Source organism: Lithobates pipiens, unplaced genomic scaffold, assembly GCF_037356315.1.
Source record: "Lithobates pipiens isolate NorthernLeopardFrog02 unplaced genomic scaffold, aLitPip1_a1.2 Scaffold_13, whole genome shotgun sequence".
Classification (NCBI taxonomy): Eukaryota; Metazoa; Chordata; class Amphibia; order Anura; family Ranidae; genus Lithobates; species Lithobates pipiens.
The window spans coordinates 206,879,875-206,894,852 of record NW_027507718.1 but is presented as its reverse complement, the minus strand read 5'-3'; the positions used below and the strand labels follow the sequence as shown (position 1 = coordinate 206,894,852).

The following is a 14,978-nucleotide window of genomic DNA, read 5'->3' as shown; positions in this document are numbered from 1 at the left end:
GCTCAACGCTCTTTGTCTGCCCCCTTGACATCGTGGACTGGCTCACTTTTGTAAAAATTAACCAGTCCTGGATTTACAATGATTATAAAACACCTTCAGCTGATACTACCTACTAAACTTTTGCTTGTAATCTGCCCAACCCCCATATCTGGCATGCCACCTATACCAATTCCTGACATCTTTTTTGAGTTGCCTCCATCTCTAGCGTCTGCCCCTTCTGTGGACTGCCAACATACCAGTTCCAGCTTCTGACACCTTTTCTGGTCAGCACCCATTACTGGCTCCTGCAAGTTCTGCTGGCCTGCCACCAATACCAGCTCCTGTCACTTTTCCTGCCTTGTTCCAGTGCTGAAGCACTGCAAATATCCCACACGTAATGTTTCTGCAGCTGCAAAATTTTTTATATTTGCTGCAAAGTAAATCAAGCTTGGTTTATTTCTACATTAGAACTGCCTCATGTCTCTCTAATTGTCTCCGTACATACTGTATAATGACTGTATAATAATTCTGGCTATTATCTCTAAGGCCGCGTACACACGGGCGGACTGTTCGCCAAACTTAGTTTGTCAAACAATCCGACAAACAGTCCGCTCAAAATTTGCATGAGCGGACTTGACCACACACGATGAACGAACAGTCCGCTGAAAGCGTGCGCGATGACGTGAACGGCACGTATGACGGGACTAGAAAAACGACGTCCTATACACTGCAATGCAACCTTCGGCGTGTAAATCCTTTCTGAGCATGCGCGGAACTTAGTGTGACGAACAAGCCTACACACGAGCGGACTGTCCGCTCAAACCAAGTTTCAGCGGACTGTCTTACGGGAATTCCGAAAAACTTTGTTCATCAGACTGTCCGCTGAAACTGTCTGCTGAAGCCCACACACGAGCGGACTGTCCGCTGAAACACTGTTCAGCGGACAAAGTTGGGCGAACAGTCCGCCCGTGTGTACGCGGCCTAAAATAAATAATACAAATATTGTGTTTCATGATAAAAACAGCCTTGTCTCTTCTTCCTACATTTCGGCCTGATCAAGCTGTTTACATACTGTGCAGTGGCTGTAAAATATTTTCCCTGAAATAATACATTCCTAATTTCATTTTATCATAAAGCCTAAAAAGAGATTAATCTTATAATGTTTTTTGGTATTTTTCAAGGCCAGTTTGCAAGCTTTTGTTAAAAATGGGCATTGATATCTTGAAAAAGCTATGCGGGATATGTGCCAATGCAAAAAAAGAAAAAATGACAAAAAATTAGGGAGCAGATCTTTTAGTGCAGTTTGAAGAGCAACTCTTAAAAATAAAAATTAAAACATAGATTCTTTAGGATTACATGCTTGGGGATACCAAAAAGCTGGTCTCTGGCTTTAATTTCAGTTTAAATAGTTTGTTTGGGCCAAGCTGGCCTAAATAAACTATTTCCCTCACTAATATGTGTGGCCGCTGGGTGTGCTGTATAAACTCTATGTAACTGAAGCTACACACAGTATACACTACTGTGTTCTGAGTGCAAGGCAAGCTCTTCCTGTCTCACACCAAATCGCATTGGCTTAGACGCTATTTTGTTCCAGATGTGAGACAGAAAGGTCTCGTCTCGCACTCGGAACACAGTGCTGTATACTGTATGTAGTCAAAGCTAAATACAGTTTATACAGCACACCCAGCAGCCATACATGTTAGTGGCAAAAATAGTTTGTTTGGGCTAGCTTGGTCAAAATTAACTATTTACACTGAAACTAAAGCTAGAGATAAGCTTTGAACCTGTACAGGAAGTTGTACACCATTTAAAAAAAGTAAAACTGCTTCTGTTAAACAATCCACCTCAAATTCCATACCAGACCCTTATCCACTGGATAAGGGTCTGGTATGCATTTTAAAGGTGACCCAGTCAATTTTTTTCTTTTTTTCTTTTGTATAAAAAATATGTACTGTCCCTTCAAGAAAAAAAGGTTAACTACAGGTTGACTTAATTGACAATGGATCTACATCATTGTTCAACGTTATTGAAGAATTTATATCCAGGGACATATATATTTATATATACACACTAGATCCATATTAAAGGTCTGATATAAATTTTGAAGGGAACACCATTTCACTTTAGGAGTGGGGGCCACCCGCTCAATGCCCCTCCCCCATTTCCTGTTCACCGAGGCTGCATGCCTGGATAAGATTCTGGTATGGATTCAGGGCCGTCTTTAATATTGATTGGACCCCGGCAAAAAAAAATTTGGGGGCCCCCTCCCATGCAATTTCACTCTCCACCTGCTCTGAGACATACAATAAATAGAAGCTGCACTTAAAATCAATTTACTGTATCAGATCAGGCAGCAATTGTGATTGGTTGCCAGAGGTTACAGCACTTCATTACTGCTTACTGACTGGTTGCTAGAAGTTACAGCAAACATTACGGTTCACTGATTAGTTGCTAGAGGTTACCGCAAATGATTTCTGCTTGTTAATTAGTTGCTAGAGATTACTGTACAGTAATACTGCTCACTGATTGATAGAGGTTACAGCACATCATCTTCTCACTGCAGGGAAGCATGATATACATATGAATGCCACCTTTATTTACATATCAATGCAGATGGCCACAGCTCTTTGCTTAGTAATGCCGCTGCTATTTACATATGAATGCCAGTTATTTACATGTAAACACAGGGTCTGCATGTGAGTCATCTGTACACAACAACAGGGCTAAAACTTCAAGGGACAAGGAAATTTAAACTGGGATAGTTGGCAAGTATGAGGCAGCTGCTTTGGGCCCCACAACAATGACAGGACCCAGGGCAGCTCCCCCTTTTGCCCTACTTTAAAGACGGCCCTGTATGGATTGTAAGAGGAACTCCACTAAAAAATTCAGACCCTTATCCAGGTGTGCAACCTGACTGGCAAGAAATCTAGCTACCACCCCCTCCCCTAAGCTATAACAGGCCACATGCCCTCAATATGAGGGGGTGCTTTGCCATGGCAGGCGGAGGTAGAAAGCTATCTTGTGTCCATGGTGAGGTGGAGGGCCTCATTCCCACATCCCTGGGCAATAAGAATGCCCTCAGGTATCCGGCTCTCCCCCCTGCATGGATGAGTAGGGGGTATATAGTACCTCTCCTTACTCATTCACTAAAATATGTAGATAGTAAATTGAAACACATACACTGTATAAAATATGCTTTAGACCACATTACTTTTACTGCTCAGTAAAGCAGCACAATAATGTACCTGTACGTCTGAAGCAGTTTCTGGGTTGGGGGCACACATGCTCCCCCGCCCTCCTACTCCCCTGTAATTTGCCATGATTCATGTCAATGATTCATGATCAGGACTTGCTGATCTGTAGTGAAAAACAGCACATACATAGTCAGTTCCCACAAAGTGTCAGTTAGTGTCAGTTAGGCCCCCCTTTATATACAGAAAAGCGCCATCTTTGAGAAATAGACTGGTACACAATGCTTTAGATCCTAAACAAATCAAAATATCCAAAAACTTGAAAGTTTTTTTATAAATTTGGAAAATGTTTACCATGTAGAGTCAGCAAAAAAAAACAATAAGAAAAAATTAAATTTCTCTTCAACGGTAAATGGGAATGAATATAAAATAAACAAATGAATAACTTGTAATAGCACCTATGTGACGTATGTCATAGAATGCCCATGCCACAAACAATATGTAGGGAGAACCACAAAGCAGTTATATGTCATAATCAGGGAACATATTACCAATATAAAAAAATGGTTTTAACAAGCACAGTGTTTCGAGACATTTTAGAGACTACCATGGAAGGGATCCAACGTGCATGGTTTTCTATGCTATCGATAAGATCAAAGGCCACTGGTGAGGGGAGAATAAAAGAATTAAAGTTTCACAAAATGAAACTAAATGGATTTTCCATTTAGATACCCTCCAACCAGCAGGACTAAACATATATCTAGATTTGAATTGTTTCCTTACCAATTGTTGAGGTACATCTCTCATTCTATATCTTTACCAACATTGGGGATACTAATTAAGTATCAATCATTGACTAAGCTTTAATTTAAGTTTTATTACTATTCATGTACAGTATATGAATTTTTGGCTTAGGGGCAACACATCCACTTTTTTCATTCTTTTCATTATTGTATTCCCTCTTCTGTTTCCATCTCATAAATAGAGTTTTGTTATTAACAGGTCAGGATTTTATCTGTCCCTGTTCCTCACATATTGTCTGTTATCCCTAGGGGATCAACACCTTACTTAGGGCAAGATGTATGTATATTACACCCTCCCCCCTCCCTTTTTGGGGGGAACATACAAAGTTTCTTCTACCATTTCCAGACAATTACATTTACAGGATCTTTTTTAATTATTTATTTATTTTTATATATTTTTCGATTTTTAATTTTAATCTTTCACACCTATCTCTCCTCTTCAAAGGTGCAGTTGCATTTGTAAGATATTCCTCATTTTCACTAAATATCCTTATGAGGGTAACCACACTGGTATTTCACCCCATCATACCATCATTATTAATTCCATGTAATTGTCATATTTCTGTTTCTGTTTTATGACCATATGTTTACTCACCAAAACACTGTAACAGAGGGTCAAACACATACACAAGGGATAACCAAGCAGTATATAGTAATAGAGGATTCATGATCCCAATTATCATCATTCCACCAACACTAAACTATTTATTAATATTTTTTCACTCTATGACATCCTGCATATTACAGAGGGTGTAACACACCAGTACGTAATCAATTTTACCTGACACTTCACATTAAGGATTAACGGCATTAGACAGTACACATTAGGCACCCCCCCCCCTTTTTCACTGCAAAACTGCATGAGGCAGAGGGTGCAACACAGAAGCACTTACATTTAATTTAAATTATTACTTTTTCTTTCACTTTTAAAGGATTTCTATATGGTACTCTGCAGTAAGTGCAGGTTTCCAACAATCTTTTGAATATATTTTGAAGGTTTCACAAAACTTGCTTCTATTTTTATTTAATTTAATTGACCATTTAAAGAGGGATAACGCCACATCTACACTCTTTCCATTAAATTTTTTTTTACTCCACCTAGGTGGTAGTAATATGAAGAGGCAGCAATCCCTTATCTTGGCTATCAAATACTCTTCACTTCTCTTTACTCCAACGCACATTACCTCTATAAATCGCTGATCACCACTATTACTAGTATAAAAAATAAATACATAAAAATTCCAGTATACAGTATCTCACAAAAGTGAGTACACCCCTCACATTATAAATATTTTATTATATCTTTTAATGTGAAGGAATTACACTTTGCTACAATGTAAAATAGTGAGTGTACAGCTTGTATAACAGTGTAAATTTGCTGTCCCCTAAAAATAACTCAACACACAGCCATTAATGTCTAAATCGCTGGCAAGAAAAGTGAGTACACCCCTAAGTGAAAATGTTCAAATTGGCCCAGAGTGTCAATATTTTGTGTGGCCACCATTATTTTGCAGCACTGCCTTACCCCTCTTGGGCATGGAGTTCACTAGAGCTTCTCAGGTTGCCACTGGAGTCCTCTTCCACACCTCCAAGATGACATCACAGAGCTGGTGGATGTTAGAGAACCTTCCATTTGAGGATTCCCCACAGATGTTCAATAGAGTTTAAGTCTGAAGACATGCTTGTCCAGCCTTTACCCTCAGCTTCTTTGGCAAGGCTTTGGTCGTGTTGGAGGTGGGTTTTGGGTCGTTATCATGTTGGAATACTGCCCTGCGGCCCAGTCTCCGAAAGGAGGGGATCATGCTCTTCTTCAGTATGTCACAGTACATGTTGGGATTCATGGTTCCCTCAATGAACTGTAGCTGTGTCGGCAGCACTCATGCAGCACCAGACCATGACACTCCCACCACCATGCTTGACTTTAGACAAGACAAACTTGTCTTTGTACTCCTCGCCTGGTTGTCACCACACATGCTTGACACCATCTGAACCAAATAATTTTATCTTGATCTCATGGGACCACAGGACATGGTTCCAGTAATCCATGTCCTTAGTCTGTTTGTCTTCAGCAAACTGTTTGCAGGCTTTCTTGTGGATCATCTTCTGGGAGGACAGCTGTGCAGACCAATTTGATGCAGTGTGTGGTGTATGGTCTGAGCATTGACAGACTGACCCCCCACCCCTTCCATCTCTACAATGCTGGTAGCACTCATACATCTATTTCCCAAAGACAACCTCTGGATATGACTCTGGGCACATGTACTCAACTTCTTTGGTCGACCATAGCAAAGCCTGTTCTGAGTGGAAGATGTCCTGTTAAACCGCTGTATGGTCTTGGCCACCGTGCTGCAGCTCAGTTTCAGGGTCTTGGCAATCTTCTTATAGCCTAGACCATCTTTATGTAGAGCAAAAATAATTTTTCAGAGAGTTCTTTGCCATGAAGTGCTATGTTGGACTTCCAGTGACCAGTATGAGAGAGTGAGAGTGACAACACCAAATTTAACACACCTGCTCCCCATTCACATCTGAGATCTTGTAACACTAACGATTCACATGACACCGGGGAGGGAAAATTGCTAATTGGGCCCAATTTGGACATTTTTACTTAGGGGTGTACTTGTTTTTGTTGCCAGCAGTTTAGAAATGTGTGTTATTTTGAGGGGACAGCAAATTTACACTGTTATACAAACTGTACACTCACTACTTTACATTGTAGCAAAGTGTCATTTCTTCAGGGTTGTCATATGAAAAGAAAATATTTACAAAAATGTGTGGGGTATTATCACTTTTGTAAGATGCTGTATATACCATAGTTTGTAGACACTATAACTTTCACACAAACTAATTAAAATACACTTGTTGGGATCAAAGACATGTAGCAGAATACATTTTGGCCTAAATGTATGAAGCAATTCGATTTTTTTATTGGATATGTTTTATATAAAAAAAAAAAAACAGTGATGATCAAATATCACCAAAAGAAAGCATTATATGTGTGCAAAAATATATACCCAAAGGGCCTCATATGGATAGGGGGGACCCTACACCGTTTTGTTTCTTAATTTTTCATTGCTCGATGACTCATCGGTTGTTAAGGACCACTTTTAACAACCCCAGATCCCCAAGCCCATTTTCTGATAATCCCTTGCCTATTAACCTTGAAAATGTAACTTATTTGTAAGGTTTACCCCACCCCCATAGATTGTGGGTCCGGATTTAAGTTTACAATTTTTGGACTTTAGGCCACATTGCGGGGTCATTTTTCTCCTCTGGAGAGGATCTTCAGTCAGTTAAAAAAATTGTCAGCAGCTACAAATGCTGTAGCCGCTAACTTTTAACAAAAGGACACATACCTGTCCAGGGATGCAGCACTGTCCTTACCCCGGCCTATTCTTTGGGTCCCTGACACTGCCATTTGGATGTGGGAAGTCAGTTGTGACTCCCTGAGGCTTCACAGCAGGCTTCCCATTACGCATGCCTGCGTTGCGCTGTGCTTTTAAATGGACAAACAGCCTCATGGGTCCTGTGATGTGTCCCAGGAGGTTGTGGGTGGGGGGAGGAGCAAACTTCCACAGGAATCGCCTATGCAATCCAAGCAAAAGTTAGAAAGTAGAAGCGGGTACCTGCCAAAAATAGATACCTGCTCCCCCCATAAAATGCCAAAAATGATAGGGGAGAATTAGAAAAAAAACAGAACTTCCCTTTTGAGGTGAAGCTCTGCTTTAACCCTTGTTACCTTGTGTGATATTCAGGGGATCTAGCGCCTTAGGACCATGTACAACAGCCGGTTTTCTTAAACATAAAAGTCTTTATTTTCCTTAACCACTTCAGCTCCGGACCAATAAACACCTTAAGGACCAGAGGTCTTTTTGCAATTTCGCACTGTGCTGCTTTAACTGGTAATTGCGCGGTCATGCAATATTGCACCCAAACGAAATTTGCGTCCTTTTCTTCCCACAAATAGAGCTTTCTTTTGATGGTATTTGATTGCCTCTGCGATTTTTTTTTTTTGCGATATAAATGGAAAAAGAGCGAAAATTTTGAAAAAAAAAGATATTTTCTTCTTTTTGTTATAAGAAAAATCGAATAAACTAAATTTTAGTCATACATTGAGGGCAAAATTTATTCAGCCACATGTCTTTAGTAAAAAAAATGTCAATAAGCGTATATTTTTTGGTTTGCGCAAAAGATATAGCGTCTACAAACTAGAGTACATTTTCTGGAATTTACACAGCTTTTAATTTATGACTGCCGATTTCATTTCTTGAGGTGCTAAAATGGCAGGGCAGTACAAATCCCCCCCAAATGACCTCATTTTGGAAAGTAGACACCCCAAGGAAATTGCTGATGGGTATGTTGAGCCCATTGAATATTTATTTTTTTTGTCCTAAGGGATTGAATAATGAAAAAAAAATTTTTACAAAAAGTTGTCACTAAATGATATATTGCTCACACATGCCATGGTTATATGTGGAATTGCACCCCAAAATATATTCCGCTACTTCTCCCGAGTATGGGGATACCACATGTGTGGGACTTTTTGGGAGTCTAGTCGCGCACGGCACCCCGAAAACCAATCACCACCTTCAGGATTTCTAAGGGTGCAAATTTTTGATTTAACTCCTCACTACCTATCACAGTTTCGAAGGCCATAAAATGCCAAAATAGCACAAAACCCCCCAAAATGACCCCATTTTGGAAAGTAGACACTCCAAGCTATTTACTGAGAGGCATGTTGAGTCCATGGAATATTTTATATTTTGCCACAAGTTGCGGGAATATTACAAACTTTTTTTTTTGCACCAAGTTGTCACTAAATGATATATTGCTCACACATGCTATGGGCATATGTGAAATGACACCCCAAAATACATTCTGCTGCTTCTCCTGAGTACGGGGATACCACATGTGTGGGACTTTTTGGGAGTCTAGTCGCGCACGGCACCCCGAAAACCAATCACCACCTTCAGGATTTCTAAGGGTGCAAATTTTTGATTTAACTCCTCACTACCTATCACAGTTTCGAAGGCCATAAAATGCCAAAATAGCACAAAACCCCCCCAAATGACCCCATTTTGGAAAGTAGACACCCCAAGCTATTTACTGAGAGGCATGTTGAGTCCATGGAATATTTTATATTTTGCCAAAAGTTGCGGGAATATTACAAACTTTTTTTTTTTTTGCACAAAGTTGTCACTAAATGATATATTGCTCACACATGCTATGGGCAGAAGTCAAATTACACCCCAAAATAAATTCTGCTGCTTCTCCCGAGTACGGGGATACCACATGTGGGGGACTTTTTGGGAGCCTAGCCACGTACGGGACCCCGAAAACCAAGCACTGCCTTCCGGATTTGAATATAAAATGCTACCAAAAAAACCTGTTAGCGATGGCAGGGATCAGGCCTGACTCTGCGATCGCTGCAGTTATGTGTTTAGTGTTTTGTAAGTGACAGTGATCGATCGATACTGCACTGGGGTGGGCTGGGCAGAGGGGCAAAACGCAGGTGCTAGCAGGTATTTGGGCTGATCCCGCTAACAATGCGTTTTTTTGGAACCCTAAACTGCTGGGGACGCTAGTATAGATCTGATCAGATCAGATATTGATCTGTTCAGATTCTATACCACTACGGGAGGTGTATGCTTTGCGTGTGGGTGTTAGTGGTACTGGCACTAACCTAGCGCTGCCTGGGGCGACGCAGACCCTGACCCTAAAACCTAATTGATATCACCCGCCGGGTGATCAGGGGGTTAAACCTTTATTGGGTAATAAATGGTGGGTGCCCTGATGCTATAAAAAACAAACTAACCAGAGTCACCCGTAACACTTATACGGTGATCAGTGGTGAAAGGGTTAACTAGGGGCAGTCAGGGGGTTCAAATTTTTATTAGGTAGTATATGGGGGTCCCTGGCGCTATATAAAAACCTGACGGGGAACCTAAATAACTAACTGGCTAACCAGCGTCACCAGTGACACTTATACTGTGATCGCTGGTGAAAGGGGGTGAAAGGGTTAACTAGCAGCAATCAGGGGGTTAAAACCATTATTGGGTAGTATATCGGGGTACCTAGCACTATAAAAACCTGGCGGTGAACCTAAAAAAATAACTAGCTACCTAGCGACACTAGCGACACTGATGCAGCGTTCAGAAAAATTATCGCTTAGTGACACTGGCAAAAGGGGGTGAAAGGGTTAACTAGCGGAAATCAGGGGGTTAAAACCATTATTCGGTAGTATATCGGGGTACCTAGCGCTATAAAAACCTGGCGGTGAACCTAAAAAAATAACTAGCTACCTAGCGACTGTAGCGACACTAATGCAGCGATCAGAAAAACGATCGCTTAGTGACACTGGCAAAAGGGGGTGAAAGGGTTAACTAGCGGCAATCAGGGGGTTAAAACCATTATTGGGTAGTATATCGGGGTACCTAGCGATATAAAAACCTGGCGGTGAACCTAAAAAAATAACTAGCTACCTAGCGACACATGCAGCGATCAGAAAAATGATCGCTTAGTGACACTGGCAAAAGGGGGTGAAAGGGTTAACTCTAGGGGCAATCAGGGGGTTAAATCTTTATTGGGGGGTGATAGGGGGCTACCCTGGACCTAACACTAACTGTCCTGACAGTTTTTACTGTCACAACTGACACTGAATGCATTGATCAGTAAAGAAATGATCAATGCAATCAGTGACACTGTGACTGGGGGGGGGGAGGATCGGGGGGGGATCGGGGGGCGATCGGGGGGGGGATCGGGGGGGGGTTTGTGTGCCTGTGTGTACCTACATGTCAGTGTAGTGTTGGTGCACACTTACTATTAGTCTTCTCCTCGTAGTCCGGTCAAAAAGACCGCCCCGAGGAGAATGACATCACTTCCTCCTTCCTGTGTAAACAATACACAGTGGGAGGAAGCTTCTCATTGGCCAGGAGCGATCCAGAGGGGGTGGCCGAAAACCAACGGCCATCCCCTCATCACGGAGCGCTCCTGGAGCGAACCGGACCGCCGTAACCAGCGGGAGGGGGTCCGATCGGACCCCCCACCCGCTGGAAGGCAATCACGTACATCTACGTGATTGTGCCTGCCTGTGCCATTGTGTTGACGTACATTGGCAATACGGCGGTCCTGAAGTGGTTAAAGTGGTTGTAAACCCTCCCCCACAACTTTGTCCCATGTAAATCAGCATAAAAAACCCTAATGAACACTGCTTGTAGATATCTCCTTACTTTCTTAGTATTGTTGTAATCCTTGTTGTTCTGTAGAATGAAGTCACTGAGCAAGCCCAGATCTCCCCTAATTTAAGGCACACTCGCTATGTCTTATCTATCTGTTATCAGGACTTCCTACGACACAACACTGAACTCTGCTAATCACTCAGAGCTTCCTCCTACACACCATGTGACCATGTGACCTCACATAGTCTAAATATTGGCCATTACTGCAGTCTTATCAGCTGAAGCTGATAAGTCTGACAAAGGGAAACATTAGACATCAGCACAACTAAATACTATGAAATAAACAAGTAAGCTATGAACAGGGAAGCAGGGTTGCCATAGAAACATTGGATTGAGAAGGAGGCTTGGTAAACAGTACAGGAAGTGCTCAATGTAAGGGCGGAAATGCACTCCACTGTGGACTCAGAAAACAATACTTAAGATGGCGATGCCTTACCCCTGGAAACAAGTTTTTTAACGTTTCTTTAAACAGTAAGTAATATGCAATTTGGGCTGGATTACAGTGGCTATAGTCTGATAATGACTTATTATAATGGACTAAATAAAAGGAGCATTAGAGTGGGAGAGTTTACTTCCTCTTTAAGCAAACAAAAAGGAGCTTCCAGCAGCCAAACATAACTTCAGTAAATGCAACACAGAAGTCTGCTTATCTTCAGCACAACTGAAACGATTAAAATGCAAAAGTCAAATAAGGGTTTTTACCCCAGGGTTAGCAGTGTCCAGCTTCAGATGGTTTGTGGCACACATGTAGCACAAAGCCAGGTCTGCTCTCAACTCCTACTCCACCCCCCAACAATGGAAGTTTCCTCCCTTACGTGCTGCTTCTTGGAGGTCACTTAACCCCATAGGAACCAGAGTCCCTGTAGTCAGGAGTGGAGGCTTTTTTCCCACCCGAATGTCACTCAGGACCTCCAAAATTCCATGTTCCAATTAAGCCACTTCTAATGCAGAGAGGACTGCGAGATAGTCCTCTCTTCTGTACAACTGTCCAGGAACCCCTCATAATGTATGGGTGAGACCCTTGAGTGCACTAAACTATCCCCTTTAAAGGGACCACAACCTGACTATCAGTGCCACATAGCACCCATCCAGGACCCACCTTGGCATCCTGTATGCTTGCCACTGGGTTGAGTTAAATAGCATACACACCCACCCAGCGAATCCAGCACCACCCTAACGTGTCCCTCACTGCACACCACGTCCAGCAACATCATCTTTCTTTTTGACATCATCAGGTTACCAGCTGTCTTTTCAGGTCCTAGCAGCTGACCCCCTGCTGATGCACACTGCACATGTGCAGAATAGTAAAAATGGATTTTAATACACGTTACTCATCCCAGGAGGCTGTGGCTGACTGGAAGTATGTCATTCTTACCTAGAAAAGAATTATGGACGTCCTAGCAAGTAATCAAAAAAAAATAGTTACAAAAACCTGTAAACCTTGTGATGTAAAACTGGGTGAAGGTCTTCTTTACCCAAAACCTACAACTAATATTTTAGGCAATACAAACAGAAATTGTAAGCCTTTACAAATCTTTTCAAATAAAGAGAAAAAAACAGCTGTATTTATATTTTATTAATGTAACGCCATAAGGAAAGATCAAGAGACCTCAGTTTAGTCTAGTGATCAGATCCCCTCACTGCTTTTTCAGAAGCACGTGTCTGCTCCAGTGACTTCATAGGGGATTCCTTTGATAACTAGACAGTAAGGATCCGTGTGTGCAGTCATGTAGATTATGAACTTCATGGAGATGTTTTCGCACACTAAGTCTGTAAATGGTCATTTATTCACAAAAGCTGCCCCCCAATTTGACTGCACCCAAAAACAAGCAATACAAATACAGACATTAATTAAATGTAATTTAAGTTAGCACCAAATTATAATGCGGCATAAGATATAATAAGTGTGTTTAAATAAATACATTTACTTCATTATAAAATACTGTATGGGTTGAAGGTATGGTCCCTTTAAGGTTCATCAGATTGGTGACAACATCCCAGCCCACGTCAAATTTTCAGCCATGTGCAGAAAACAGAAACAACATCTGCAATGTAAGTCTGTACTATATATGAAGCTAGTACTTTTCAGTTAGTTGTGGTGGACGTTACAGTGACACGTAGTGCTTTGTCATACAGCTGGAGCCACAGCTAGCTTCATTTAAATAAAATTAGATTTGTACACAAACCGCATCGTTTTGCTGAAACAGCCTGAGCAGACATTCAAAATTGATTGCCCCAGTAGTGTCTTTTTCAATCTGCAGTCTCCTATACGGTACATCTGTATATACTACCAGCATCAATGCATGTTGCACTGTGTGTAAGATACTAGGTATTTTGAAAACCTTCAAAATGACATCCTTTTCAGCCTGGAATGTCAGCATAATGTGCCTTGTTTATGTCTTTCAGCGTATTACACATTGAAGCTGTGAAAGTTCTCTGCAGCATCCCTCCGAGGATAAAGAGCAAGCAGCATGCAAGGTGAGCTGTCCAGCAATGCAGCATCCCACCCTCCTAGACACACACACACAACACATGGTCGCAGTCTGCCACCCTCTTCGTCTTTGGCACTCACCTCAAACGTAGGAGACGCACCCTTGTCTCGCAATGTGCAGCCCAGAAGCTCTGCGAAAAACTTTGCCATATACAAGCAGTGTCGAATGGTAATGTCTAGGAGCTGCAGATATTGCAGTAAAATTCTGTCCAAGTGTTTATTATCCAGAGATCTCCGGGAAGATGTTATCAGCATGAAGGCAAGCGCGCAAATTCCGCTTATGCCACCCAGCCAACAGTAGGACAAGTAAGGTGCAGCTCCATGCGACGTCTCAGGTCCAGCATTGTGAGCTTGCTGGGTAGACACAATTGACTTAAAAAAAGGAAAAAAAAAATCACTAGCGCTGTCTAGGCTTTTGATGTCTGTTCCTAGCCTTTCCAGCTGAATGTCACTATTACCATAGTAAAAGAGAAAAGGGCCCGCAAAGGGGGTAAAGAGAGGGACAACGCTGCAGCTCCCAGTGAAGACACATCCGACAGGCAACAACACTGCTTCAAACTCTTGGGCTGGAGGGATCTATAATGCACAGCACAGCTACTGCTGCAATCGTGTGGGTGCAATAATAAGGTGGATAATGGCTTTGTCACAGTTGCAGTATTATATGCACTGCAAGACAGCTAAAGACGTGTGACAAATAAAGCATGTTTTTTATTAGTTTGTTACAGACACTGTATCACTTAGCTTTGGCTTGTAAAAGTTAGCGATTGCCAGCGTTTACATTATAGCATATGTAAAATTGCCATTATTTTATAGGCAACTGTGCAATCTGGGGTGTTAAAGTGTACATTATGTCCATATTTGCAGTCAAATTGGGATAACACCTATTTTGTTTTTCTTACATATTCTCTTTCACGTAGCATACCTTTAAAAAATATTTAAAGGGTAAGTTCATTTTTTAGAAAAAAACATAATGCACGTTGTTTTGCAGGTAAAAAAATGTGCATTCTTTTTTTTTTTTTTTTTGGAGCCTGTAAAGCAGGGGTAGGCAACCTCGGCCCTCCAGCTGTTTTGAAACTACAAGTCCCATGAGACATTACAAGATCCTTATAATCACATGCATGACTCCTAGAGAGAGAGGCAGCATGGGATTTGTAGTTTCACCACAGCTGGAGGGCCGGGGTTGCCTTCCCCTGTTGTAAAGCATTGCACCACGGTGCCATTTGCTGTTCCATAGGGGAGACTGCAGGATTCAATCAGGTCCACCTGAAAAAGGGTGATG

General features: G+C 41.7%; 1 protein-coding gene across 2 annotated transcripts in view; it reads right to left on the bottom strand.

Moving 5' to 3' along the window:
• Positions 1-14,036, bottom strand: part of RASGEF1B (RasGEF domain family member 1B) — a 627,560-nt gene extending 613,524 nt beyond the window's left edge. The window contains exon 1 of one of the 2 annotated variants that reach the window (XM_077476167.1): positions 13,781-14,036. In XM_077476167.1, coding sequence (XP_077332293.1) covers positions 13,781-13,954 — 174 coding nt within the window. In that variant the 5' untranslated portion in view covers positions 13,955-14,036. The remainder of the gene's footprint in view (positions 1-13,780) is intronic. The other variant, XM_077476168.1, reaches the window with a different exon arrangement.
• Between the last annotated feature and the right edge of the window lie 942 nt (positions 14,037-14,978).